Raw genomic sequence first — 27416 nt, 5'->3', positions numbered from 1 at the left:
TTGTGTTCTAATCACAATTTTTTTTATTTTTTTTTTTCAAAATAGTCAATTTATAAACACATTGAACAAAATAGTTTTAACGTTTACAGTATTTAATTCGAGTAATCCGTTTATGACTTGAATGTTTAAATGTTCATTCAACTTTCTGCTACTGGGTAATTTAACATAACCAAAAATAAAAACCAGTAGTCAAAACAAAATTTTTATCTGGAGTTAATGATAGCCATATTTGAATACTGATGTCTGCGGACAAATTATTTCGTTTGTCAGAACTTTGTGATACACCTTGTATATATAAATAATTTTCTGCAAGTTAATATCTATGTTGGATACCTATTTAATTTTGTATAATATTGTTATAAGAAAACGAGCTAAAAGTGTGTAGTTGCATAGTATAGTCAAATCGACTAAGTCAATAGTCATTATATATGGTCATACTTAGATTCACAAATAAATATAGGTAAATTACAAATTACATTTTTAGCTGTAAAATTAGAGATATTACATTTTTTTTGTGCTCATTAATATGTAAATTGTAATGTTCTAAAAAACAACGACTAACGACAAAATATTATTTTAGATTTTATAGTCTCACGCCAATATAAATGGCATTGTTGCACGATTTTCACTTGATCTGAATCGGGCGTATATGGTCTATGATTTGAGGCGCAAATGGGCTAAGATAAATGTGTTGCGCCGATTTTACAAATAACTATTTTTTATAGTATGTTAATGTATATCATATACATGTATGATTTATAAAAAGGTAAATAAAATGTTAAAATGTCAACATTTTCAGAAAAATAAACTAAAAAAGGCTATTTTTGATTTTTTTGAAAATAATTAAATAAACAATAATTTTGTTTAACTTTTTTATTAAAATATGAAATATTGAAATACTTGTAGTCCTTGTCCCGGTGAGTCTTTTAAAATAAAACAGAACTATTATCCATTATTTTAGGAGATTCGCAATGGTAAATCCTCGCGGGATATCTTGTACTTATATTATAGTAGCATATTATTTTGGTTGATTTTTCGGTGGGGTATCCAAAACGTCCATAATGGCACAGCGAAATTCAAATAATTCGTAGACACCTATTAATTCTAGATAAACTGTACACTATTAGCTTAAAAATATACATCGAAACGTGACAAGTGTCGTCGGATCGAATAAAATTAATTTCACTTTTGCAGTGGATATAAATATGTCTATAGGCACGAATAAAATAATACCTAATAAACTGGGCTATTTTTTCGATTTTGTGGAGGAGAGGTGTACGGAAATCGGAGGACAACACTCTCACCCACGACCCACCAAAATACGCCGCCGACGCCCGTCTGAACGTCGATGTTTCGACTAGCACTGCCCTCCCAGGCCCATCACGTTAACCGGTACAGGACGACGCACGACGAGGACCAGTGGTGTTTTGGTGTATGCAAAATAAGAGCGCCGATCGGTGACCGGTGGTGGTAACTGGTAAGTCGTCTCGCTCGTTCTACGGCCGACGCGACGTGATCGCGAGCGTCATATTTTGCTCAGGTGCATACGTGCCACTAGACACTCTGGCGGTCCGGTGGGCGCTGTCGGCTTTGATCGCGCGGTGCGACAGACGACTGCGACAACGATGCTTCCGGTATACCGATGGTGGTGATGGCGATGGCTTATTGCGGTGGCGCAGATTTCACGGGCCGTGTTTGCTTAGAAAATAATCGTCAGCAGTGCCGACCCGCGGCAGACGTGTGTTCCGGGTACTGTGCTGATGTGCGACGTCGGCGGCGACCGGATGATATGCGCAGACATGCCGAGACGAAAATTAAACAATAGTGCAGTAATATGCAGTAATATGCGGCGGTTGGCCACCGGTTTCACATCACTTCACTCGTGTTTACGTCGCGTCCGTCGCTCCCCGCGCAGCAGCAGTCACCACGCACCAGCCCGTATAAACAGGATCGGATTTAGGAATGTGGAGGTGTTAGGCCCGTTCTTAGGACCCTTAGTGATGTGGCTATTATTTTTCAATTTCACGTAATGATTTTTAAAATTATTTACAGCAAACAATTAATATTTTAATCATAAGTAGTGTAGAAAAAATGTAACTACATTAAAATAATTAACACGAAAATTAAATAATATAATATAAATAAAAATAGTTGATTATATTAATATACTCTTGCAATTTGGAGTGGGCTGGGGTGCGTATTAGCCGCCGGCTACGGCACGACGGCACACATCGTCACTCGTCACACACCATATATTATATGCATGCAACATAATGCATTATGTTGCATTGTTGCACCTTTAAGTTTTACTCTGCGGCCCGTATTATTTTATCAGTTATATTATATAAATCTTCAGTCTCCCAGGCATAATTACCCACGGGCCACTACTGATGATGACTGTAGTCTGCGTGCGTTCGCTGTATCCATTGCGTGCACAGATAATATGTATAATAAACATTTATTATTATATATATCTGTGACTGCGTGCACGGTGCAACTATTCAAGATTGTCAGTCGTTCAAGTCGTCGAAGTCTTATTAAGTAGCTACCTATTAATTATGTATCAAAATATTATATGAAGTGTTTCACGGTTGTTTGAAAAACCTATTTTATGTATTAATATATTTTGTAATAGGTATTAATGGTATTATTATACATTTATACTATTATACCATATGGTATTTCAAAATGTAATACCTTTTACACATATGTGTAATGTTTTTGAGTAAAAGGTATTACATTTTTTTGAAATAGTAAATTAATGTAAAAACTTAAACAATATAAATAATATATTATGTATATCTACGCACTACGTAAATATATACGTTGCGCATGTTGAGTAACGTAGGTAGTGTCTTTTCTGAACAACAATACTATGACATAGGAACAATGGCGTGTCCAGGAATTTTAATAGGAGGTTATGTAATATGTTATAAGTAAATCCAGATGATTGTGTGGGGTAGGGCCGGCAGGGGGTGTGGCTGAACTAAAGATGGAAATAAGTTATAAGTGTATTATATTCCGATTTTTATTGTATTGTATGTAAATGGGTTTATTTTAGATCTTTGTCTATACTATAAATATAAGCCTCGTGGAAAAACTTTGAAGCAGCTGCTGATAACCGATAATTGATTACACATAAGCTTACTTACTAATATAAGTTTTGAAATTTGAAACTTCCATCCACGATTAAGCGTGTTGGTGAAACGATATACCTACACATGTAGTAAGTTAATTTTTTTTCTCATTTGGGCCACGGTCACTTGTAGACAGTTTTTTGAAAAAAAAAATATTTTTACGTCTTTGTAAGAGTGTATGGTGTTTGCGAGACTTCCAAAAATAGACTAGAATGTGTAAAAAACAAAAATATTTATATTTTTCAAAACAAAAATAATTTCAATGATCTAAAAATTCACTACGAAAGGCTTTTTTTTTTTAAAAAAACACCTCGTTAGATATATGCATTATCTGGGTGAAGGAAAACATTATGAATTTCGAAACTTCACATTCATACACACACAAACACACACATCACATCATATTCAGTATTCACATCTACGCCTAAGGCGAAGTATAGTTGGTACTACAAAAATACATGGGCTTGCGTATTAACATAATAAAGAAAATGTAATTATTATACATTATTTGACACTATTTTTTTGAGTTTATCTCAAATCGAATTCGTACTCCGTAATAATAATGAATTTAAAAATATTAATTGGTATGTAATTAATATTTACTAATACCCACTACCAGAAGTGGCCAAAGATGTTTTAGTACAACTAGTACAAGCAACTATAGCAACGTTCGAAAAGTTTGAGTTTAGCACGATGTGAAATGTATAGAGTACCCATACTAATGTTGTAAATCAAAAATGTCAATTAAAAATTCGTGTATGAATAAGAATAATAAATGTAATCGTATACACAGGACCCCCACAAGTGGGGGGGGGGCGAAGAGCTGATGGACCTCGAGTACAGGGGCCCGTTGAAATTTATTCGTAATTTTTGAAATGGGCCCGGACAAAAATTGAATACAAGAGCCCGAGATTGCACACATCACATGCACACATTGCAGTATTGCACTGCAGTGGCGTGGCGAAGCTAAATATTTTATCGGGCAATTCATTTTTTGAATAACCCACCACCCCTTGATTCTTACGCAGTACTCAGTATATACTACCCACGTAGAATACTATACACAACAAAAAAATGTTACTTTATTTTAAATGCTATGATTAAAGTATTAACAACTACTATGTATGTGTTTTCTTTGTATAACTAACTATTTTATAACTAAGTTCTTATTCTTATTAAATATCAAATGAATTCAGATGATGTAGTTAGGTAGTCAAACAATTTCTTACTAAGTCCAGTACCCATCAATCCAGCCACCCGGTACACACCCTTTATACATGATCGGGCAACTGCCCTTCAAAATCACGGTCAACACACGCCACTGTAATGCACTGTAAAACATCATGTTTAGCACGGTTATTGTCTTTCAGTGCAGTGGCCGCAGCACAGTGTAATCGAACGACGAGGCACGCGGGACACCCAATATGTAATAATATTAATAATAATTAATAATAATAATAATATAGGCGGTCGGTTTTCGCAACCGGAGACGACCGACGACGGCGCGCAAGAGGTGATGACGAGACAGCCGCCGCTGACAGCCAGCAGGCGACCACCGCAGTGCCAGTGACAGCCACGTCAACGCGATCGCGTCGTCCCCGCGCTACCTGCTGGCCGGCTGCCAGTTCTGCGCGCGCGGTATTCGCGTCCCAGTGACCCGGCCCTACGCAGACGACCGCCCGCCGCTGCAGATCTCGCCGACGGTATACGACTCGGACCGGCATTTACCTGCACCCGACGTAAATCGTAAATCACCGTCGCCGCACGACCGGAGAACAGGTTTCCAATCGCTCCGGCGACGCGAACCGCGGAAACCGGCAATGACCGCCGTCTGTGCAGGCTGCGGCAAGACGCGTCTGCAATAAAATATTATTATGACATAGTACTCTGACGCCGAGTCAACACGGCGATTTGCGAACACGCGCGTTTGACGGCGCTTTTTCGACCGTCTCCGCCGCTAATGATATCGTTATTGCTGACGATGCACTCGTTCGACTGGACATCAAACTGCAGTCGTTACCCATCTCTGCAGATGCTGTGTTATTTATGATTTTATTTTTCGTCGCAGGTCGACCGATTATAGGCGTGCAATATCGTGTTATTCAGTAGTTTATAGCAGGGGTGGCCGACTTTAATGGACTTGCGCGATCGACATCCAAGATTTTCTAGGTTGTCGCGATCGACCAAAAACCAAAAAAAGTTGTCAATAAAAAAAATATATATATATATATATATTATATATGCGTACATACGTGTTACACTTCTTTTATTCGATGTCTGTGTATAATCTCGTTTTTCATAGTTATTTATTGCATTTTCTAAGTATAATTTTTATATTCGTTGATATAAAGATATACAAATTTACAGAAAAATTCAAAAATTCAAGAAAATACGAAAGTGAGTCGCGATCGACTCAAATTCATCTCGCGATCGACTGCAGGTTGGCCACCCCCTGGTTTATATTATAGTATATAATACTGTACTGTACAAATACTGTGCACGTCCGTGCATAATGCGTTCTAAATACTTTTTTTCGACGATTCTATTCTACATTCCTTTTTAGAATACTCCAAACGGCAAACATAAATAGATTCGCCAGTGGCAGTGCCGGATATTTTTTTTTATTAAGGGGGCGATAACGGGTGAAATTTTTTTCTGGTGGGACATTCGTTCGAAAAATATTATTATTTGGGACTCGGTTTACCACTCCCGCTCGATAATCGGTGAAAAGTGACACGGAAAAAAACGATAGGTCAAAAACGACACAGTGATAAACGACAAGGTGAAAAACGTTAAAAGTTTATTCAATTATTATTTTAATTATTAATTATTTTTAAATATACATAGAAATTCCAAAGCATCACGTTTATAGAAATAAACTTTACATTTATATTAATTTTTACACTAACGGTTTTGATTTAATACCTATATTAATTAAGTAATAATATGTAAGTTATATTTGTTAACGCAATGATACCTGAGTGTGTACTATTCGATAACTATGGATTATTGTTATTATTATTTATACTTAATCTAATATTTGGAAAAAGTAAAATGCATTTGTCATTTTTTACCGTTTCGTTTTTTCCTAGGGTACCATATTTTCAGGAAAGTATTGCTAAAAATGTTTGGTTATAATATTAACAAAATAATAATAATACAATTATATATGTTATATTTCTAAATAAATAATCAAAAAGTATATCTAATTTATTATTATCATACTGAAAATGTACTATACAATAAAGCTTCAAATCTCCTCCGTTTTCTTTATTAATACTAATTTACAATTTATTCATTTACTTGCTTATTTTAAACATTAAATTATAAGGGGGAAATGGAGGGGCAAAATCAAATGTTGGCGGGGCACTTGCCCACTCTGGCCCTCGTGTAGCACCACCCCTGATGCATCGCAATACATCAAACTGTTTTAAGATTTTAAGAATATTAACAATTATTATTTATTATAAATGCGTCATAGACATGCAAATATGCGTATAATAATATACAACACAGTAGGTAGTTGGGTAATTTATTGGTCAAGTATAAAGGTGCTATACTGCTATGTGCAAGTTTCCTCACCACCTTAGCACATAAAACAACACCATTGTATGGGTGCCGTTTATAAGCTTGAGGTATTGCACCTGGCGCGTTTTTTTTATTGTGGTATCCCCGTTAAGGCCTAATCCACATGTACAAATAAAGCGTTAATTTTATTCAAAATTCAATAACAAAGTCATTAACTGTTAAATCAGTATATAATCTATATTTATATAAAAATTAATCGTTTAAATAAAAGCTGAGTTTGGAGAAGGCGCAGGTGCTTTTTTTTACTTAAACTAAGGCCATCTATCCTTAATCCTTTTATAACTAATTTTATTTACAATTATAAAATAATATTAACGCTATTAAAATAGAGTCTAATAAACTAGATACAAATATAGCATACGACCTGCAAGCTGCATCTTAATTGTTTGATATTACTACTTAATCGCACTGTTGGTTTTTTGATTTGTAGAAAAAAAATAACTAATCGACATTATTTAATTTAAACACTATACAAATAAAAACTTAGATTAAAAAAAAATTTAAAACTTATTGGATATAGTTAAAATAATAGTCACTGTCTAAATATTAAGATATAAATAAACAAATTCTATTTATTTAAACATTTACATTTTACACAATGTAGGTATACAAAGTCGGTGTAAACATAATAACAAATAACAATATATTTATTTTATTATAATAATAATATTTATAGCCAGCGCAGTATTAAAAATGTTTTTATTAGCCAACTAACATCATATAATATACATTTTATTTATAAATTGAGTGTATTGTGTAGACTGTAGTTGATTATTAGTTTTTTATTTTATTTTACAAACTCCTTCTCAGGCCCATTTGGACTTTGGCAACCCGATTAAAAGACTTAAAAGACAGTGGTGTCTTGACCTGCTAGCCTAAAATTTTCTACTATATCGTAGTACCTCCACTGGGAGGCTTCTACAGTTTGTCTAATCTGCCTTTTTATTTATTTTAGCTTATTTACCATCGATTGATCTTATTATCCTTTTTATAACAGATTGAATAAAAAAAAATTATGAACCAAAAAAAAAAAATTTCTTTCGTTTATTTTTAATACCTAATATACATATATATATATATATTATATTATTATTATGCACATCGTTCACATTTTTCTTATTAACGATATTAAATTAAATTTAAGTTTAAAAATGTTATGTACTTATATCTATTAATGTATCAACTCTGTTGACGTATAGTGTTAACTTTCAGTTAAGAAGATTTCTTGTTAAATCATCGTAGGTTATTTAAATTAAAAAAAACTCTACAAAATCACTATAGTTTATTATAATTCTGATTTTTAAAAATATTTATTTAGTAAAAATTATTCTGTACCAATGGATGTTGCATATAATATAATGTACCTATACCGATGGTCTATTATATATAATCATGACAGCTTTATAGAAAATATTAATTCATAAAAATTGTTCCCTTTATTAAAATTTAATTTATTCATCCGTGTTTACTTTGAGTAATATATAATATATTATAATATGTATAATATTTGTATTTAATTGAGAGATGTTTAGATTGAAATCGTGTCAAGTGTCGCTTGACATATTATAATTTCTCAACGGAAAACTACTGATGTAAGATAAATAATAATTTATTTTTATTATAGAATTTATTGAAATGTTTACATTTCAAAAGATTTATGTAGTTTCAACACCGGTTCTTCACGGTTCGGTTAAAGCGGCTATACGGCCAGACGGGTAATTTTATTAATGATCATACATAATGACTATATAATAGGTATACATGTACAAAACATAATATCCGCAAATAAAATGTAATGGATTAAAAGTATCTGTCGTTATTCATCAATAATATCATTTGTAAAAAAATATTTTAAAAAGTTTAGACTTATTACACGCGATTTGGTGTTGTCAGTCTTCCAAGTCGCTTCATGGAGTTATTTGTTACGACAGAATATCATGTTGACGTAGGGACACCCAGCATTGAATACTAGAATGCGCCGTCATTGATACCGTCAAACAAATAATAATAATAATAATATAATAATATGACCTAGTGAATAGAATTATATATTATATTACGTATACGCGTATGTATTGTATAGGTTGGACACCATTTGCTCTAGTTTTCGGCTATGTAAATATTGAAAACTAAAACATATTACTATGGCCCATCCTGTATATATCTAATGTTTTGTGTTCATCAATGTAATACTTCGATTGTGAAACACATATATCAGAATAACAACACGACACGTCGTATTCGTATATAAAGTATAAGTGATGCAAATAATATTATAATTTTATATATTATGTATAATTTTTCGCTTAGTTTATTGAACATATATATTATTTATTCTTCGTAAATCTTCATCACCTGGAGGCGAACGGCAAAGCACCTATACACGAGTAATGTATTACAATATATAATGTAATACATACAAACACTCAACATAATTATTGAGTATTACAAAATTATAGGCAAAACACTACCTATATAACCTTGATTCTACGCCGATGGTAGTTTATGGTCACGACTCGCAGAGTCGCATTTTGTACGCGTGTCGTAAAGAAATTATGTGAAAATTGAGAAATAGTGCAACTAAAGTCATAGTACGATGTATGATAGGCGAAGCCGTAAAGGGCGACGTTGGAAATCATCATAACATTTTCTGAAATCGATAACCTAGTCCTAGTGTGTGCTTTCATCGAGTTAATGGCGTTCCGTCTTGGAAAAATATATACCTGATATTATATGTATATGTTGTTGGCTGTTTCAGGATAGAGGAGTTTTTCTGTGTTCATCCATGCGTCGGAAAAGACATCTTTCGATCATACATATAAGTGACGTATACCATGTATCCAAGCCCGGCTCTTAGGGTAGGCGACAAACGCCTACGGCGGCATTTTAACATTTTTGTATTATAGAATTGACGTAGTATTTATACACGCAGACGCGGCAAAACTCAAGTTTGCCTAGGTGTGTTTAAACACTTGAACCGGGCCCGCATGTATCATGTTCAATATCCTTGTTAAATTAGATGGTAGCAGTAGTTTTGAATTTTTCTCGAGTATTTATTCAAACCGTCAAAACCGCGAGGGGCCTCACATTCATTTGGTACAGAAAACGTGCAGCAGACGTCGGGACTGTTGATTGCACGTATTATGTGTTAGAGAATTTTTTCGCTGTGCCAATATGAACCCGTCTGCTTTTATGACTCATTTGCTTATATTAGAGTCAAAACGACTGAACCCGATTTTCGCATATATATAATATGTACTAACACACACCAAAAAATTCGTCTGTTCGACTCATACACCGGTTAGTTACCTAATGACAATAATATTTATACGATATAAGAGAGTGTTTAATATAGTAAAAGTGCCTTTAAAAGAAGGGCTTGTGTAATAATTAATTTTTGAACATTGCAGTATAATATAAAAGCTCGCGTGACGACCCCGTTTTAATCCACGTTGCGTTGTATCTTCAGGATACTTAAAATGAAGTGTATCCATCTGTTGATTCTGTTGCATTTGGAAGTGAGCTATGAAAGTTTTTGGGTTAAGGTTTTTAAGTGGTCTTCTATTTTTTGAATTAAAATTTTTGTTTATGTTTACGTTTCTTAAAATACATAATAGTTATAGCGATTGTAAGTCATAAATTATTTGTATTTAATATATATATATATTTGATTAACCAATTGGTACCTTATTAACGTAATATTGCCATTTATATGTATCATTGGGAAATACAGACGATTTTGAATATTTTAAGATAGAATTTAATGAGTAGGTATAACCCGTTTGTTTGCTTTTAATCCAATATAGATACGAAACTACAGCGATCGGCATAAATAAATACGTTTTTATTATTTTTCGTTATTGTTAGTTTTTCAGTGTTATACGTGAAATGTGCGAATAGTGAAGTGTAAACAGTCAACATGACGGTACCGCAAGCAGAAGATGAACAAGAACATCTTTCAGCATTGACAGTAGTCGATGATTCGAATTCGGCCGATGTTCCGAATTTGAAAGGTGATTGGAATAACATTTTTATATTGCTGATGCTGTACACAATACAAGGCATAGCAAGTTTCGGTTTTATTATAGGAGTGACGGTACTTATGCAAACCAACAAAAATATAACTTATAAAGACCAGGTATAGATGATGACTTAATTTTAATAATTGTAAAATGCTTGTGTTTCCGAATAAATATTGTCGATAAAATTTTATACTCCATCGGAATACCAAAGACTTTTTTTTTTGTTTCAGGCTCTTTTTAGTATAGTTACATGGCCATATAGCTTGAAAATTATCTGGGCACCTTTAGTAGATGCGTTCTGTGTACAAAAAATGGGAAGACGAAAATCTTGGCTAATACCTGTTCAATATTTAATTGGTATGTGTGTCGTTGGTTTGTCATAAAAAATATTATAATTCAAAATACTTATGGAGAGCTTATAGATATTGATAAATATTAGCCAAACTAAGTACTATATACTCCTGAAAATTCTTGTGGCTTCAGTTTCTTCCTCCCAAAGCATTTCATCTTTCACATTTTAAGTGTTCTTGCTCAGCCTACTATAGATTGTAACTATAAATTGTGCTTTTGTATTGTTTATGTTGTTTATGTTATAAATTATTTTGATACTTTTTAAGATGCTTTAAATATAAAATACTCATGTTATCTTATATATATATATATATGTTATCGGATAGGCTGAAGCTTATGGTTTACTAGAACATTCCCCCGTAAAGTATTGGGAAATATCACGAAATTAAATATTTCACGAACGTATATCTTTCTTTACCCTATACTAGGTTACAGTAAAATACCTAAAGTTTATATTAATCAGTAATTGACGTTAATAGATAATAATGAATACTTTGCTAGTTTAATAACGTTAATTACTAAGGATTTATGTTAAATCCAAACAATATTAGTTAATTATGTTAATTATATTTAAATGTTTGTATTATAATTATTTATTTTCACGTGATATAATGAACTATGGCATTTTGAATTGTATAATTTTCGAACTACTAGGTGCATTTTTTCGTTTTACACTTCATCTTATCGTATAACGATATCGATGCGATCCGCAACGTGAAAGACTGACAAAAATACTATCTATAGACTACAATATAGTTACATTAAAGAACCTACTAAAGTAGTAAGCCCCACTAAGCATTTTTTAAACATAACTAGTAGTTGTAGTAATGTAGTTAGAGTAGTTAGACACAGGACTAACCTATAGCAGATATTGTATGTCATAGTCTGTGGTTCTATATCTACTGCGGCTACAATAATACTATCAAATACTTTTAAGATAACATAACATTTTTCATCGTTTGTAGAAATTATTATCGATAATCAAAATCAAAAAATCATTATTTTTTGTTTTTTTTTATGAACCATCATAATTACAAGTTTTTTAAGCAACTATTGTTATTTACTAGAAAATAATGTTATTTTGATGTATAACATCGCATACTGTAACATATATTATATTATATAAATGTATATTGTACATGTTTTAAATATTATATATTATTTATAATCTACTATAAGCACGATTGTCATTTAAGGCAGAGAATAACTTATTTAACACAAAATTAAATTATTTGTCATTTAGTATTTTGAATTAAAAGTGCAATACTAATATTTTTTGAAGTTTTTCAAATAATGTCACATTAGAAAACTATAAATGATGATTAAAATAAACAAATTCAAGCAGCGGAGTGTAATGTCTTATGTATTGAGACTGTTTGTGTTGGACAGGAGGATGTTTCATTTATATAGGCAATAATATTAACGAATGGTTGCCAGAAACTGGACAGCCAGACGTATTGAAATTGTTTTACGCGTTTTTATTCCTTCAAATCTTAGTAGCCACACAAGACATAGTTGTCGACGGTTGGGCACTAACAATGCTAAAGAAGTTTGTATCATTGTTACCTATTTTAATAATTTAAATATAAATAATAAAATTAATTGGATTTTTATTTAATATAGGAATAACGTGGTATATGCATCAACTTGTAATGGAGTAGGCGTACCACTGGGCATAACGATTGGCTCCTTTTTTCTTGTTTTATTTACATCCGAGAATTTTTGTAACAAGTACTTACGATTTACACCGGTTACAGGTGGAATAGTGACCAAGGAATGTAAGTAAATACAATAAAACCTATCATAAAAAAAAATCTCATGTTATTATTCATTAATGATTGATAAATGTGCATTTTTAAGAAATAAGTAAAAAATAAATAAAGACAGAAAAAAAAGTGGTGAGATTGAATTGTAGCATTTTCTTCACGATTTCATGTAAATAATCTTATAGCACAATATACGAGTATATTTATTATACCCTATGAATCATACACACTGTATATTTCTTTATATATTACAAAATCTTATTATTTAAATTAATGAATTAAACGGTCCATAAAAATTATAGGGTAATCATAATTTACAATATTAAAAACTTTGATTTTGTTAGGTTTTAACATTAGTCAGGATAGATTTAATGAAACTATTTACACTCATTCACGAAATATATTTTTTCACTTTTATTTGATCACATATATATATAAATCCCTCGGTTTTTGCTATAATTATTTTAAACATAATGTTGAAGTTTAAAAAATTAAATCCTAGCTGATTCATATTTATTTTGTGTGATAACCATCCGTTGTTTTACTTTATTTGCATAGTATTAAACTACGTATAATAGTAACTTCACTTGTTTTATTATGTTAAACAAACCTAATTAAAATAGTTAAAATAATTATAAAATCTAATCTAAACTTTTATGGTCTTCCTTTTCTGTTCTAAACTAGATCCGAAAAATACAGGTAATACAAATATTAACAGCCGAAAATGGTAATGTAAACTTAACTTGAATTTATGACCAATTTTAATTAGTTATACAGCTTATAGCAAATTAATTAACCCACCCATGTATTATATGCTTGAAATATTTGATTTTAAGTTTATAATTCTCCATATTAAATAATATAGTATATTAAATTTATTCGCAGTATAATTTAAATATTTATTAAAGTTTGTAAAAATATCAAACTCCCCCCCTTTAATTACCAATATTATTATTATTATTGGTATTATTGAAAATAATAATTTTTAATTAGTATGATTAGTTATAATTAATTTTACAAAAATTTCACAGTAAACTTTTAAATTTATACAGATTTATTTTACTGTTTGGCCGTTCTTTTTATTTTAATAACAACATTGATTTTCATCTTCAAAAAAGAAAAAGATTACAGGTCAGAGGACAACTACATAAAGCTCAACGTTTTTCAAAATTACTTACTGATATGGGATATTTTAAAAATACCTAGTATCCGGGTATTGATGACTGCATTGTTGACAGCGGAGGTAAATTTTTTTATTTAAGGTATAAGTTTTGATCACATATGTAACATGACCACATAAAATATATTTAGTTACATCAATTATTTATCAATTATCTCTAAATTTCAGACTAGGACACTAGGTCAATATTATTGTGGTATCGAAATAGTTCACAGCCATAAATTTCCAATTATCAAATTAATCGTTTAGACTTAGTTCGGTGATACATTTTTGCTAGTTATTTATAATAAAAGATTTTTAATAAAAAAATTATTGTTTAATCCTAAATAAAAAAATCGTTGAGACCAATATTAATACAATTATATTACTAATCTTAAGTATGAAAATTGAAAATAAAATATTATTGATTTTTAAAAATATTTCCTGACATAATTAACGTAGATTTAAATAATAAATATTTAGACCAAAATTCATGTATACATTAGTACTCGTACATATAAATTACGAATGATTATAGATTGGATTTGCTACAACTGACCAAAGTTTATTGATTTTGAAACTCATTGAAACAGGAGTACCAAAAGAGAATATTATGATTATAAACTCATCAATGTATATAGTACAAATTATTACTCCGATCATTGTATCAAAATACACTTCGGGACCTAAACCAATGAGCGTATTCTTAAAAGTAACACCCGTCAGGTAAATATATTTTATAATACTATCTGGGAAATTATACGGAAAAATTAATATTATAATTTCATGATGAAGTAAATGAAAACAATCTTCATACTCATAGTTGTATAACTAATAAATATATAACAAAATAAAATAATTAACCATAAATCATAATTCATAATAGTGTTTACTAAATTCTGCTAATACATATTATTTTTACTGCGACTTTGTTTTATAAAATTCGAAAGTTTCTATAGCACCTTGATTTGATACTATTCTGATGTTGGAACTTTCAACCTATTATAATAACAACTAATTAAAAATTGAATTAAACATATGCGTAATATTTTTTTTAAACTACCCATACAGTATATATACAGAGGTATATTTTTTGTTTAAATGTTATTAATTATTTATTTCAGATTAATTTGGAACATTACGTTTATTATATTTATATATTATGCAACACAATTTCTTACAACTTATGGAAATATAGGTTTTCCAATATATTACTATGCAATTTTAGTATTTATATTCATAATAATTAACGTGAGTTAACAATATTAAATACTATTTTATTTCAAATAAAGAAAATATCACGTTAAAATTAATTTTACCAAATTAATAATTTTTTAAATGTATGAATGGAAAACACCCTACTCAGAAATCGTTTTAGTTTACTGCACAATAATTGTTAATTTATTATATTTTAAATTAATATTTCTAAAAAAATATGTATTAATTCATTTAAATATTCATAATTCATATTAACTCAATATTCAATTGTATAATTTATATTTTATAGATTCTAAACATGACTATGAGAGTGGCTAAGTTCGCTTTATTCAATCGGATAAGTGATCCTCGTTTTGGCGGTATTTATATGACATTATTAAATACATGTTCATTTTTGGGACTGTTTTCATCAAATTCACTTGCGATGTCAATGTTAGATTATTTAACATTCAAAGAATGTTTGTCAAATTATAATAACAATTGTTCTACATCAAATCCAAACAATGTAAGACTACATTCATAAATAATTAATTAAAGATAAAACGAATACAAAAAATAATCACATTGTATAATTAATTTGTTATTTAATAATAAATCAATAAACAGATTTTAGATGATTTTATGTAATTATATTCTAACATATTGCATTTGTATAGATGCTTTATTTTTTTTATTTAACTGAATTTATATAAAAGTAAATGACGAGTTATATCATGGCCTATTTTACTTTTGTTAAAATTTAATCGTCAACTGAGTCGTTAGTCAGCGGCATTTTCGTCCTACATTCAAAACAATATCAAAACAAATAACAATCAACATTTAGTCAACTTTTTTTAGATATTATTTAATGATATTGTGCTATTTCCATAATTAATTGATAAAGCATTAATTTGGTAAACTTAAATTTAATATTAAATTGTTTTTTCTCTTCATCATTACAGACGTGTAAAACAAATGGAAGTAGTAGTTGCACTGTGACAGTTAACGGTTATTACGTAGAATCGGCTATGTGTATACTGTTTGGAATCGGATGGTACTTTATATTCAGAGGCACTCTTAAAAAACTCCAAGTTAAGAGCTCTTCTCATTGGATGGTCAATGTGAAAAATAATAAAGTGAAGAAAAATGAAACAACTGAGTACACAATGGTTCAGAATTCATAGTGAAGGTTATTATCTTGCTCATCATTAATAGGTCAACCAATAATAGTTTTGCGTTTTAATATTTTATCTTAATATTACTATATACCATTGTATATCATAATGTTTTTTATTAGGGACGTTATACTAAGTTAAACTAAATAATGTGTATGTTAATTTTTTATTGTCAATTAATTATCTATGATTATACTTGTACTTAACTTAAGATAAATGATTTATTTTTAAATGATACTAAATTATCTCTAGTTAATTATATAGTGTTATAAACAGTATGTGAAAAAATATTAATATTATGTAAAATTTTACACTTAATAATTTGTAAAATTGAGTACATAACAATGATTAAATAAAAAATTTACTACGAAGTCCGCGATGTTACGGAAGATGTTTTGCCTATATTTATTTTAGTTCAAGCAATGATCACAATACTTGAAACCGGCACGCTTAAATCTGCATGCACTATGCTGTAATCGAAAAATGATGTTATTAAAAAACCGTATGAACTGAAACTATGTGTAATTACTAATATATAAGGACATCATTATTGTTCTGGAAACTGTTCTCGTTTATTACGATCTTCCATCACTGGTTGCAGCAGCAGTAACAGAACGACACAGTGGACGGACACGTGACGTTTTGTACGCGTGACTGGCATTCATCAAGAACGACCGACGGCATGCAGAAAGTGGATGATACAGCTTCCGACGATGAGTGACAGCTGCAGTATGGTACAACGAGCTGACCATCGCGGCTAGTGACGACGAGAACCCCCCACCAACCTCCCCCACCAATGACCCTTCAGTTAGGATAAAATGGTCATTTTCTTCGTCTTATCGTTATTACTATTATTATAATCGTTTTTTTCCTAACACGATTTCCATACGCAAAATATTATATATTATATTATATTTATATATTATATTATATATTGATATCTATAACTAGTACGTACTCATTTATATACGATACCACTTGGAAATGATCCAAAAATATCTCGAATAAATTTCCTGTCCGCGAGTATCTAGTTTGGTGGGGACGAGCTTAATTGCTGATCTCTAATCCGAACGGAGAACGGTCGTCCGGAGACGTTAGTTGGATCTCAGTCGCGTTATATATATATATATGTATATTATATTTTTGTAAGTACACTAACTATACATAATATAAACTATAACACAATATTAAAACTTTGTGTACTCTGCACTTCGTCACTAACTATTGAAGTAGAATTTTTACTATGGCAGGCAAAATGGACCAAGATTTTGGAAAAAGATAGACTATCAAATGTTTTTAACGCGTTGTCTCAGTGCAATCTACATTTTTTCCGTCAATTTCTTATTTTTTAAATGTGTTGGGACCTTTGTCTGTACCCATCAACATCAACACCTGAAAGGATGTTTTCAACTTTAGAACGCCTAAAAACGTTTTTATTGTTTTTAAGAAACAGAACCGGATAAGAAAGATTGGTAGGACTAGCCCTCATGAGTGTATAAGTGTATGTAGAGATATTGAAATTGACACTGAAGAAATTATCCAAAGATTTTCTAATACTTTAAGGAAAATTAAATTTATATAGTAGTATTATAGTACGTTTTATGTATTTTATTTTATATATATATGTATATTGTATATGTATATATTTAACTTGTATACTAAAGTATAATAAATTATAATTACTGTAGAGATATAAGTTAATGTACGTAGTTACCTACCGAAATTTTTAAACAAATGTCATGTTCTTAATTTAAACAATATTATTATAATTTCATATTTTATTACATAATATAACATATTTATACTCTAACCCCCCCCCCCCCCAATATATTTTTCTGGCTACGGCCTTGACGATACAACTTGAAAGTGAAACAAAGATATCTCGAATAGATTTCCTGTCCGCCAGCATCTAGTTTGGTGGGGACGAGCTTAATTGCCGATCTCGAATCCGAACGGCGAACAGTCGTCCGGAGTCGTTAGTTGGACCTCAGTCGCGTTATATATATATATGTGTATACTATAGTTTTGTAAGTACACTAACTATACATAATATAAACTTACTAAAAATATACTAAAACTTACTGTACTCTATATTTCGTCAATGAATCGTCGTAAATGCGTCCGCTAAACGCTTAATAACGAACTCTACCTGTTATTTTACTACAGATGTATATAAAATATTCACATATCATAAACATAGAGTGATTTCGGTAGAGGGTAGCCACAAAAAATCACACGTTGGCGTATTCGTGATTCTATAGAGGGTACCTAGGTGATTAGGCGAAGGACGACGTCAGAAATCAACATAACATTTTCTATAACAAACTGTGTGCGTTAATCGGGTTAACGTCGTTCCGCCTTTGAATAATATACCTGAAAATATGCGTTTTGTGTTGGCTGCTTCAGGATAGAGGAGTTTTTAAGTTTTCGTCCACGCGTCGGAAAAGGATACCTTTCGATCGTATACCGTGTACCATGTATAATATCCTTGTTTCAATAGATGCGCTAACAACAGTTTTGAACTATTCTTGAGTATTTATTCAAATGGTCAGGATCGCGATGAGGGGCCTCAACAGTAACCGTATTCATTCGGTGGAGAAAACCTGCAGTACACGTCGGGACTGTTGGATACGTGTATCAAGTGTAAGAGAATTTTTTCGCAGAACCCATGTGACATTACCATCCGTCTGCTTTAGTTTTAATGGATTCACGGTTAATTGACTCGTTTACCTATATCAGAATCAAAACGGCCGGACCAGGTTTTCACATAATATACTAACACACAGCAAAATGTTCGTCTTTACAACTCACACGCCGATTAATGGGAATAATTAAAATTTAGATAAATAAATTAAAATGTATACATACATTGAAAAAACGTGTTGTATATACAATATAAATCAGTACCGGTATTTTGTTCTTATTGTGAAGTTTTAAATTACCTTTTCACGATTAACCAAGCAGTCGCGAATGTTATTAGTACGATATTATGTAATGGCTCAGTGTACAAAAAGGCGTTTTGTTCAAATTTTTATATGCTTTCGTTGTAATTACGTCGTGTTACAATAAACAAACGTCGAGATTTGAGTATGGTAGAAAAATTAAGTACTTAGGTTATTACAATATTTTATTTTTATTCAAACAGACTGTTACATAACAGCTTAAATTTTAATATATACCTAACCCAACCTAAACAAGTATTTTTATTATTTTCTGAGGGTCATTCAACTTTGCGGCGATCTGGTTGCCAATCTTCTTTAATGTATATAGAATAATATTGTAAGTATCATACCTGTAGGCTGTAGTATACTAGTTTAGTGAATTTCTAATCAATATCCAGTTATTTTGTTTACGTTAAAGGTCATCAATGAAATTTACATTAATGAGATAAATAATTTGATATATTATTTATTTGTAATAAAAACTTATCCATACTTGTTTTTTAATGAATAAAAATAATATGATATTACAAGTTATAGGCTATTTATATTTATAGATATTATAACAATTTGTCTATTTTAACATGATCATTAATTATAAATTGACTTAGGTTCTATATATAGAATAGTAAATGGACATTTTAATAGTTAATGATAATAATATTTTTTTTTTCGTATGGCGTATGAGTCCGGGAGTAAGCCCGAAGGCCTAGTTCGGACGCCTGATTCGCAGAAAATTTATTTGGGCACCCGTAGGTTTCTGCCTTGCCCGGGGTGGGGGATGGCGATCTCTCTCTCCAGACAACGTGACTAGCCCGAAGAGAGGTGCCACCCGTGACCGAAGTTCGAACCGGCGACGGTGGGCATCGCAACCGACGCGTTAGAACGCTCGGCCACTTCGTCCCCCATAATAATATTTATATGACGTAAGAGAGTGTTTAATATAGTAAGAATGCCTTTAAAAGAAGGGCTTGTGTAATAATGGAGTTCTGAATATTGTATATGTATGCTAAACAAGAAGATCGTGAACAAGGCCCTGTTTCAATTCACGTTATGTCGGAATTGTTGGATGTATGTGAAGAAATAATGAAGTGTATCTGTTGCATTTAAAAGTGAGCTATGAAAGTTTATGGCTAAGGTTTTTATGCGATCGTCTATTTTTTGAATTTAAGTCTTTGTATATGTTTGCGTTTCTTAATACCCATCGTAATCAAGGCTATTGTAAGCCATTAATTATTTTTAAATAATATTTATATATTTTATTAATTAACCATTTTGTGTATACCTCATTAACGTAATATTCCATTTCTGTGTGTCATTAAGAAATACAGACAATTTTGAATATTTTAAGATAAAGCGTAATTGGTATAACCCGTAACAGGATAAGGTATGAATACTATGAATTCAAAATTTTTTTTTGTTTTTAGTTACTGCGGGTTATGCGTGTAATGATTGTATAGTAAATACTAAACCGTAGACATGGCGGTACCTCAAGAAAAAGACGGGCAAGGAGCTGTAGCAGCAGTTACAGTAGTTGAAGAGTCGAATTCGGCCGATGTTCCGAATTTGAAAGGTGATTGGCATAACATTTTTGTATTAATATTGCTGTACATAATACAAGGAATAGGTACCAGTGTATACATAGGAGTGCCGATTATTTTGCAAGGCAACAAAAACGTAACTTATAAAGACCAGGTAAGTACAAATGAAGATTTAATTTCAATGATTGTAAAATTTTCGCGTTTCCGGATAAATACTAAGCTTTATTATCAACGGTTATTTATACTCTATATCGAGATATACCAAATAATATTTGTTTTGTTTTGTAGGCTTTTCTTAGCATGGTGGCATGGCCGAACAGCTTAAGAATAATATTGGCACCTTTAGTAGACGCCCTCTATATACAAAAGGTAGGAAGACGAAAATCTTGGCTAATACCAGTTTACTTTTTAATCGGTAGGTGTGGTGCACCATAACAATTATTATAATTCTAATGTTAAGCATGTCGACTATAAAAATTAGCTAATTAAGAAGCAAAACTGTAATGATAGGAATCACAGTTGTATATTTTGAGGTTTTTACATAAAATCATGATATATATATTTATTACTCTATTATTAAAAATAAAAAATGATAAATATAATAATACCATGGAAGTAATTCTGCTTTAGGATAATTTTCTTAGGTAAAGCTAAGAGCTTTTGGATTTTAATGGGAACTAAAAGTCACTATTTGTTCCATTACTTTATTTAGGATTAGTTAAAAATTATGAACTATGTAAGCTGTACTTTGTGTACTTGAAGTATAAAAATATTTTTTAGATACTACTTGCTTTTTATGAGACTCATAAATCATAATGCTATGAGAAGTTTTTACCTACTAGAGCGCCACGGTTATTCAAATGTTTGGATATTAATAAATAAATCTTTCTCCGGTATCAGTTATTAGATATTTTTATTTTAATCATAAACATGATTCATGATAATAATCAATAAATAGATTTACTAATATTTGTATAATAAATATAATATATTTAAAAACTAACAGTGTACGTGAGTTTAAAATAAGTTTCATTGCACGTACATAGATGTAGACTTTATTAAATTTTATTCATAAAATATTCAAATACATAGTATATTTTTTTAGATTGTTGAACTCTACGATAACTTTATAGTATATATATATAATATCTGTATTTTTTTTAAATTAAATATTTTATATATTTTAGCAAAATGTTATGATTTAACAATTTAAGAAACTAACAATAAACACAGACTTAAAACATTCAAAATCTCATTCCCAATAATAATTTGTTGATAATATTAAATCATTTGCTTATTTTATGTGTATGTACCTATTGTACCTATTATACATGTTTTAAATATATATTATATATATGTATATCTTTTGTCGAATAAAAATACATAAGAAATAAGAATAAAAGAAAAAGAAAAATAGGTTATTTAAAGCAAAATCAAAATTTTAATAAATAATTTTTACTTTAATTTACATTTTTTATACATGAAAATTTGATAATCTTCTTATTAAAAATTTTAATATGATGCAGTACATTCAATTTTTTTTTATACAATTCTTATGGTACCATCACTTATATCGCTCACAATTTAGTCTTTAAAACGTGGCATAATATAATTATAAGTTATTTTTCTATATTTAATACAATTTGCTAATATAGTAGTGGAGTTAAATATCCATATTAAAACCATTTATGTCGGATAGGTGGGTGCTTCATTTATATGGGAATAAATATTGAAGATTGGATACCTGCAGATAGGGGAAAGCCAAATATATTAAAACTGTTTTATCCGATTTTATTCATTCAAGTTTTGGTAGCTACGCAATTCATAGTAATCGACAGTTGGGTACTAACAATGCTAAAGAAGTTTGTCTTTATTGTTTCCTATTAATTTGAATGTAAAAATAAAATAGATTTTGATTCTATTATAGAAATAACGTGGGTTACGGACCAACTTGCAGTTTAATTGGTGTACCGTTCGGTGCAACGTTTGGCTCTTTTATTCTAGTTGAGTTCACATCAGAGAATTTTTGTAATAAATACCTACGATTTTCACCGGATACAGGAGGAATAGTGTCTTTGCCAGGTAAGTAAATAAAAGTAAAACCTATCTAATATAAACTTTTAGTACTTACCTTGTTTGTTGTAAACCAGATCTGAAAAATAAAAATGATAAAAATATTGTCAACCAATATTGTTATTGTAATTTGTAAACTTGAATGAATTCATGGACAATAAATGTAATTATTTACACAACAAAGTTTTATTTTTGAGTATAGGCTTTTATGTATATTTATAAACTCTCTAGTGTAAATACTTGAAATGGCAAGTGTGGTATATGTGATCACATTTTATTGTCCTATATTAATATTTTTATTAAATAAACATTTTATTATAATTATTCGTAAAATAATTCTATATATTGATACTGATAAAATATTACGATTTACAAAACTTTCAATTTCCCTTTATAATTTCCATAGTTTCATAAAATTACCTAATACTTGTATTAATTATTAGTAAAGTTTTTTTTTTAAATAATTTTTATAATAAATTTTAATTTTTTTACAGGATTTTTTTATTCTTGTGGTTTTCTGTTTATTTTAATATCAATTTTAATTGGCATTTTCAAAAAAGAAAAACATAACAGATTAGAAGACAACCACATGAAACTCAACATTATTCAATATTATATAATTTTATGGAAAGTTTTAAAGCTACCTAGTATCCGGGTACTGCCGATTGCATTGTTGACAGAGAAGGTAAATATTATGAATTAACCTAATATTTTTGTACGCACAACTCTCATGAAATTGTATGAATTTGTCACGTCACAACAGCATCTATTTTTGAACGAGACTCTTATGATTCTGTTATAATTTTGAAACTAAATAAAACCACATAGGTACCTATTATTTTTTTAACTTACAAGGAAAGCCCATATTTCATTTAGTGTGAATAAAACAAGTAGTGTGAATATTAACTACAAATTGATACCAAATATTGTCGTACGGGACAAATTGCAATAATTTTCCTAATTGAAGGGCTATAATACATAAAAACACGAGGAATTCATATCTGACCTAAAATTTATTTCGATTATTTTCATGAAAAAAATCGATCTAAAAACCACCATTCAATTCAAAGAAATTTGAATTGAATTCAGTCACTATTGTAATTGTAATATTGTGGTCAAAATAATGAAAATTAAATATTTTTTTTATTATTTCCAATGGTTATAAGTGAACATTTCATTAAACACGAACTATACATTAATTCAAATGGCGAATTCTCTAACTTGGTCAATTTTGTAAATAGAAAAAACTATTTATACAAAAAAACGTTTTAAAAAAAAATCTATCCAAATAAGTAAAAAAAAATAGTTTTTCTATGTAAAAAAATGTGAGTTGTATTACGCATGTGCACAAAAGTTTAAACAATTTGAAAATTATAAATAATTTTGTAATTAAGTACCCCTTAGGCCCTCTAAAATATTTACTTCAATACAAGGTCATCCAGCTGAGATATTTAGTGGTACTTTAAATCGTAATGACGCTTTATATAATTTAACAAAACAACAATTATACAATAATTAATAAAAAAAAACATATAAAATGCATAAATCTAATTATTTTTATACATTGTATATACTTTATATAATTTATAATTAAAGATTGGATTTGCTTCATCTGCGATTACTGTGTGGATTTTACAACTCATTGACGCAGGAGTACCAAAAGATAATGTTATGCTTATAAATTCATCAATGATTATAGTAAAAGTCATTACACCAATTATTATATCAAAATACACCGCGGGACCTAAAACAATGAGCATATACTTAATAATGTCACCCATCAGGTAAATACATTTGTTTTAAGATATTTCAGAAACTATAACGGTTTCATGACTAAATCAATGATAATAGTCCTTTTAGTTTTATAACGTATTAAAATGTAAATATATTTATAAAGATAACCCGAAACGTGATATTAAGCGGCGGTCTTCATAACCACACACTTTCAAAAAAAAGTCGTTCAAATCCGCACACTTTTATACGATTCCACACAGTTTTACGAGAATCAAACCGCCTGATATCGCACACAGTATCAATAAAGCACAAATATATCTAAAATTGTATCATTATTTAGAACCGTATATCAGTTATCATATTTAATCTAAATCATAAATTCATAAGAATATTTGAAAACATAGGATGTACATTTATTCTAATATTATTTTAATATTATTTTTTATATATACTTAATTTCAACATAATATTTTATATTGAATTATTTTCATAACAATTTGTATAACATCAATAAATGTTTAATTTTTAACTAGCAATTAATTGTGTGTGGTTTTGAATAATTTACCTACCAAATTTCCCATTTTAACAATAGAAAATATGTATGTGGTAAAAACGGTTTAAAATGTACGGTTATGAATGGTAGGTAAGTGTGTGGTTTTATACATTTAAACGATGCCCGTTACTAATATACTTATATTTGATTACAATTTTACGTTTTTCAGTATTGTTATTTATGAGTATACTCTTATACCTACCTGTTATACCTAATAGTCATAAATAAAAAAATATGATATAATAAAAAAGATAAACGATAGGTATTTGCCAAAGTCAGTGCATTTTACCATCTGCTTATTAAGTTTCTATTTGATCACTGGAATACCCCGTTTGGCGTTTCATTGCTTAAAAACTAACTTAATATTTAAGTAAAGATATGCGTAGTATTTTTAAATTATAAATAAATTACCGGTTTATATGCCGGTGTATTCTTGTTATGTTTAAATTATTTTAAATATTTATTTCAGATTAATGTGGAATATTACATTTGTTATATTTATATATTATACAACAAAATTCATAACAAATAATGGAAAAATAGGTTTTCCAATGTATTTCTATGCAATTTTAGTATTTCTTTTCATAATGAATAACGTAAGTTAACAATATTAAATACTATTTTATTTAAAATAAAAGAAATATTACTTTAAAAATAATTGTTTATTTATTTTTAATAAAATCAAAGATAGCCATTTTATAGAATTTTTTTCTAAAAATATTGACTTTACACAATTTTATTTTTATGATTCTTATGATTTTTTATACTTTTTCTAGTTTTGAGAAAAATTGTGAATTACTTAATACCACATAAGTGCAAGTGTTATCAACCATTTGGCTCGCGGGGTCCTACTCCTATAATAATACAAAAATATTCTCAAAACGAAAAAAAATACTAAAAAATATGAGATAAATGACAACTTTTTCAGAATAATAAGCCAAATTGGCTATCGTCGATATTTTAGAAAATTATTATTTTAACTTTTTTATCGAAACATTAAATTAAAATACGAAACACTTCTAGTCCTTGTCCCCGGTCTTATTAAAAAAAAATATTGGTAATTATGATATCTCCATTATTTCATGAGGTATTGTAAGGGGGAAACTGTATTTTAAATTAATATTTCCAAAAGAATATGTGTATCAATTCATATTGACTTAACGTTCAATTGTGTAATTTATATTTTATAGATTCTAAACACGACCATGAGATTGGCTAGACATTCTTTATTTAGTCGGATAAGTGATCCTCGTTTTGGCGGTATTTACATGGCATTATTAAATACTTTTTCAAGTATGGGAGTATCGTTATCGACTTCGCTTGCGATATCATTGATAGATTTTTTAACGTTGAAAGCATGTTTATTAAATTATAATAACAATTGTTCTACAACAAGTCCAAAAATCGTAAGGCATTCATCCATACTTAATTATTAAAGAGATAACGAATACAAATAATAATTACACTACACAATTTATTCGTTATTTAATAATAAATAAATTATTCAATAAATATAAGTTAATATTAACTTGTTTTTTTTTCTTTACAGACGTGTAAAACAAATGGGAGTAGTTGCTTTGTATTAGTTAACGGATATTATGTAGAATCGGTTCTGTGTATATTGTTTGGAATCGGATGGTACTATATTTTCAGTGGTACTTTTAAAAGTGCTCAAGTTAAGAGCTCTTCTCATTGGATGGTCAATATGAAGAATAATACAGTTAAGAATAACGAAACAATTGAAAACAATGGTTGAAGAGTCATAGTGAAACTTATTATCTTGCGCATGAATAAACTATAATAAGTCAACCAATAAATCATTTTGTTTTTAATATTTTATAATATTATTGTACCATTGCAGTATTATATTCTTTTTTAGGGTTTTTTTTACTAAGTTACACTCTACTGTAATCTGTACGTTAATTTAATTGCTACCTAATTAATTAATTAATCTAATTTTAATTATCGTTGATTATACATTTATTATACTTGTACTTAACTTAATATAAATATTTTATTTTTAAACGATACCAAAATTACTTCTACTTAATTATATTATTGTATTTAATCTACAGGTTTTTAATTGGCGGACTTTTATTTTATATCGAATTTTAAATGAACGATATAATGATTTATTATAAACAGTAAGAACAAAAATAGTACAAACAATAAAATAATAGT

The 27416-nt window shown here is 29.5% G+C and overlaps 3 protein-coding genes and 1 long non-coding RNA gene across 12 annotated transcripts in view; 2 read left to right on the top strand and 2 right to left on the bottom strand.

The window, feature by feature from the left end:
- LOC132929584 (ATP-dependent RNA helicase DDX54) overlaps positions 1–27416 on the bottom strand; it is a 142311-nt gene that overhangs the window by 12860 nt on the left and 102035 nt on the right. The window lies entirely within an intron of this gene.
- LOC132929011 (acetyl-coenzyme A transporter 1-like) lies at positions 44–16766 on the top strand. Of its 4 annotated transcripts, none has more exons than XM_060994030.1 (11): positions 44–1477; positions 1541–2541; positions 10593–10863; positions 10978–11104; positions 12488–12647; positions 12722–12876; positions 13917–14107; positions 14562–14749; positions 15148–15274; positions 15531–15746; positions 16183–16766. In XM_060994030.1, the coding sequence occupies exons 3-11, from the start codon at positions 10645–10647 to the stop codon at positions 16402–16404; spliced, it is 1605 nt and encodes a 534-aa protein (XP_060850013.1). In that variant the 5' UTR covers positions 44–1477; positions 1541–2541; positions 10593–10644; the 3' UTR covers positions 16405–16766. The 4 variants fall into 4 exon arrangements, with proteins under 4 accessions (XP_060850013.1, XP_060850010.1, XP_060850012.1 ...); XM_060994027.1 differs by having other exon boundaries at positions 9484–10863; XM_060994029.1 differs by lacking the exons at positions 44–1477; positions 1541–2541 and adding an exon at positions 8991–9392 and having other exon boundaries at positions 9484–10863.
- On the bottom strand, positions 16451–17134 carry LOC132929016 (uncharacterized). The gene is made up of 2 exons (XR_009662079.1): positions 16925–17134; positions 16451–16865 (listed from the first exon to the last, which is right to left on the bottom strand). It is a non-coding gene; the product is annotated as an uncharacterized LOC132929016 (long non-coding RNA).
- LOC132929012 (acetyl-coenzyme A transporter 1-like) lies at positions 17115–27321 on the top strand. 6 transcript variants are annotated; one of them, XM_060994032.1, is made up of 11 exons: positions 18439–20260; positions 20356–20446; positions 20762–21029; positions 21164–21290; positions 22575–22737; positions 22803–22957; positions 23443–23633; positions 24545–24732; positions 25705–25831; positions 26426–26641; positions 26785–27321. In XM_060994032.1, the coding sequence occupies exons 3-11, from the start codon at positions 20814–20816 to the stop codon at positions 26989–26991; spliced, it is 1590 nt and encodes a 529-aa protein (XP_060850015.1). In that variant the 5' UTR covers positions 18439–20260; positions 20356–20446; positions 20762–20813; the 3' UTR covers positions 26992–27321. The 6 variants fall into 6 exon arrangements, with proteins under 6 accessions (XP_060850016.1, XP_060850014.1, XP_060850015.1 ...); XM_060994033.1 differs by lacking the exons at positions 18439–20260; positions 20356–20446 and adding an exon at positions 17115–17540; XM_060994031.1 differs by lacking the exons at positions 18439–20260; positions 20356–20446 and adding an exon at positions 18330–18422.

The sequence above is a fragment of the Rhopalosiphum padi genome, chromosome 4 (assembly GCF_020882245.1).
Source record: "Rhopalosiphum padi isolate XX-2018 chromosome 4, ASM2088224v1, whole genome shotgun sequence".
Lineage (NCBI taxonomy): Eukaryota > Metazoa > Arthropoda > Insecta > Hemiptera > Aphididae > Rhopalosiphum > Rhopalosiphum padi.
Note: the sequence above shows the minus strand (reverse complement) of the source record. Positions and strands in the feature narration are given on the sequence as shown.